This window comes from Frankliniella occidentalis, unplaced genomic scaffold, assembly GCF_000697945.3.
Source record: "Frankliniella occidentalis isolate FOCC.00 unplaced genomic scaffold, Focc_3.1 Scaffold134, whole genome shotgun sequence".
NCBI lineage: Eukaryota > Metazoa > Arthropoda > Insecta > Thysanoptera > Thripidae > Frankliniella > Frankliniella occidentalis.
The window spans coordinates 444,120-446,772 of NW_026267261.1; the positions used below are offsets into that span (position 1 = coordinate 444,120).

The window sequence follows — 2,653 nt, forward strand, 5'->3', positions numbered from 1 at the left end:
CCCGCCCCGCCCCGCCACGCCCCGCCACGCCCCGCCACGCCGGCCGGGGCCCACGTCGTAATGAAGACCGCTTGTCATATACGAGGCTTGCATTGGCTACACCTCACAGGTCCGCAAAACTTCTGGTGGCAGTTGGCAGTGCTGGTTTGCGGCTGCATCCTGCTGCTCCGCGTCTTTCTTCATTCGGCACTCGGCAGTACTTTGACTTGAACCCGCCTGTGCAAAGCCTTGTCCGAGGTCTTGTCTGCCAAACCACGCGGTGCAGCACGGCCCTTATCTTGCCGGCTGCATTCCCGGTTGGCCTGCTCCTCGCCCAGCAGCTCTATTCGCGCGTATCTCTCGCCGTGTGTGTTTTCCTATCCGACATGAAATTAGAGGTCGGGCTGTTTTTATGCGTGCCCATGCCTGATTACGCATGTATGATGGGAATGCGGCCCGCTCAATGGGCGCCACTCGGAGTACTTTGTACCGGCGGCGGAGAGTAAAACGCCATGGGAATCATCTTTTGCGGACGACATGCGTTGCGTAGCGGAACCCGAGCGCTTTATCGCGCGATAATGGAGTTGCCGGAGCCCTGTGCGAGGTGTGTTCCGGGAAGAGGAATCAGTCCAGCATGTATGTTCTTCGGACTGTTTAGACGACTTTGCCAGACTTACCCTTTACCGTCTGTCTCGATGCATGATATTTAAGTTCGTAGCATAAACGTCTGGCTTTGATACGTAGATGTCAAGTTACCTGAGACTTTCTGCAAATTTCCCCGTAACATCTTTGAACATGTTTCTCTTTTCCTGTGAAGTCCTGAGCATTGTCACCAAGCGTGCATCTGATTGCGTCGATGTTAACAGCCGCCTCTCTGTCCCCTTGCAGAACAACCGCGCTACGACACGGCGTACGCGTGCGAGGGCAAGACGCTGACCATCGCCTGCCGGCCGGGCGAGCAGATCCACCTCATCAGGGCCAACTACGGACGCTTCTCCATCACCATCTGCAACGACCACGGCAACACCGAGTGGTCCGTCAACTGCATGTCGCCGAAGAGCCTCCGGGTGCTGCACAACAAGTGAGTCCAAACTAAGGAATTTCTTTCGTGTTCTCTCTGTCGTGTGCATTAATTGTCCATTGTCCGTTCTTGTTTCGCACCTTGCGCCTTGACCTACTCACACCATACTTACATGTGCAAATTTTTTACATGGGCATCCCCCCCCCCCCCTTTTCATTTTGAGGTAGGCGTCGGATAGGATGGGTGCGGGGGTTGAAGGGGTGAAGTGAAAAGGAGATGATGTTTTCAAACGGACCGAGGAGGGGAACGCGCGCGCTCTACATTCGATGTGGAAAAGCGAAAATGAGGGTTGGAAGGCGAGCCGTCCTCCCCGCGCGGGCGGCACTTAGGCCCCGCGTGTGTGTACGTGTGTGTGAGTAGGGCCGTATGGCGCCAAGGTCCGTCCGTACCCCACTGCTCCATTTTTAAACCCCTCCCTTCCCATTGTACGTGTGTGTGTGTGTGTCCGCTTGTCGGGGTGGGGAAATGGAAACAGCGAGCGGGGCCTGTATTTGTATGTGTGTTTACGTCCACCCCTCCGTGTGTGCGCGTCCGTGAGTATTTCAGTTGGGATGGACTCGCCCCGCGTGTCGTCACTAAGAGGGACAGGAGTGTGACTGTGTGTGTGTTTTGAGGGGGGGCGGTCCTTGGTCATTTCTTCTCTGCTGGCTGCCATCAGTGCCAGCCTACTGACCCCTCCCTGCGCTGTGTGTTAGAGGAGGGGGGGGGGGGGGGGGATCATCTGAGCTGCGGCCTCGCCATCAGGTCTTTAGATTAATAGTGGAAGAGTGATTCATGTCCCGCAAAACGGATAGTGATCTGTTTCATCTCTCTATGTGTGTGTTGTGTTTTTTCATTTTTCAAATATATGTGTGTAAATTAAAGGGTATCAGGGGAATCCCAGGGAGAAGGATGCTCTCCTCTGCTTGGTGCAGCGCTGCGCTCCGCTGCCGGCCGGCCTGCGCGGGCCGGGCAGGACGGAATGCAACAAAACAGTCAGTCAGGCCGTTAAAGCCAACTGCCTCAGCCTCTGTTCTTCAGGGGCGTGGCGGGGCGGGGCGGGGCGGGGGCAGCGCTTGACAGCGTGGGGCGTATGGCGGGGCGGAGCGTAGTGGGGCAATCTGCGCTTGTCCTTTTCCCCCACCTTCCTGGTCTTTTCCCTTTCTTTGCCTCGCTTTCCTTCATCCCCTTTTCCTCTTTCCCGCTCCCTTTGCAGTCCCTTCGTCCTCATCACTTGCCGAATCTTTCCTCGAGGACAAAGGACCCTCGGTTTGCTTTCGTTTCCTTCCTTCCCCTTGCTATGGATTTGGTCCGAAAGCGTCCCTCTCACTGGTCAGATGCGTAGTAGTTGAAGCGGCGCGGGTTGAGACGGGCTGACGTGTCGCGTCGTGCTGCAGCCTCCCTGCCGGCGGGAGCGCGCCCTAATGTCCCCTAAGTGGGACTTCCCCGGGGTGCAGCCGGGCCGGGCCATGGGCCGGGCTCGCGTGTGCTCCGCGGGGATCCTCTGGGCCAGCTCGCCGGCTCAACCGCGGCAAGAATTTCGGAAATGATGGAGGGTCCCCCTGCTCGAATCCCATTTCACTATTTACGACCCTCTCCTCCCCCTCCCCCTTC

General features: G+C 57.4%; 1 protein-coding gene across 6 annotated transcripts in view; it reads left to right on the forward strand.

The window, feature by feature from the left end:
- The window catches only part of LOC113211849 (latrophilin Cirl), a 255,784-nt gene that overhangs the window by 208,426 nt on the left and 44,705 nt on the right, over positions 1 to 2,653 (forward strand). For all 6 annotated transcript variants that reach the window (XR_008011518.1, XM_052270681.1, XM_052270682.1 and 3 more), the window contains one exon: positions 868 to 1,060. Coding sequence is in view for 5 of the 6 variants with exons in the window: in XM_052270681.1 (XP_052126641.1) it covers positions 868 to 1,060 (193 nt within the window). In the remaining variant the exon portion in view is untranslated. The remainder of the gene's footprint in view (positions 1 to 867; positions 1,061 to 2,653) is intronic.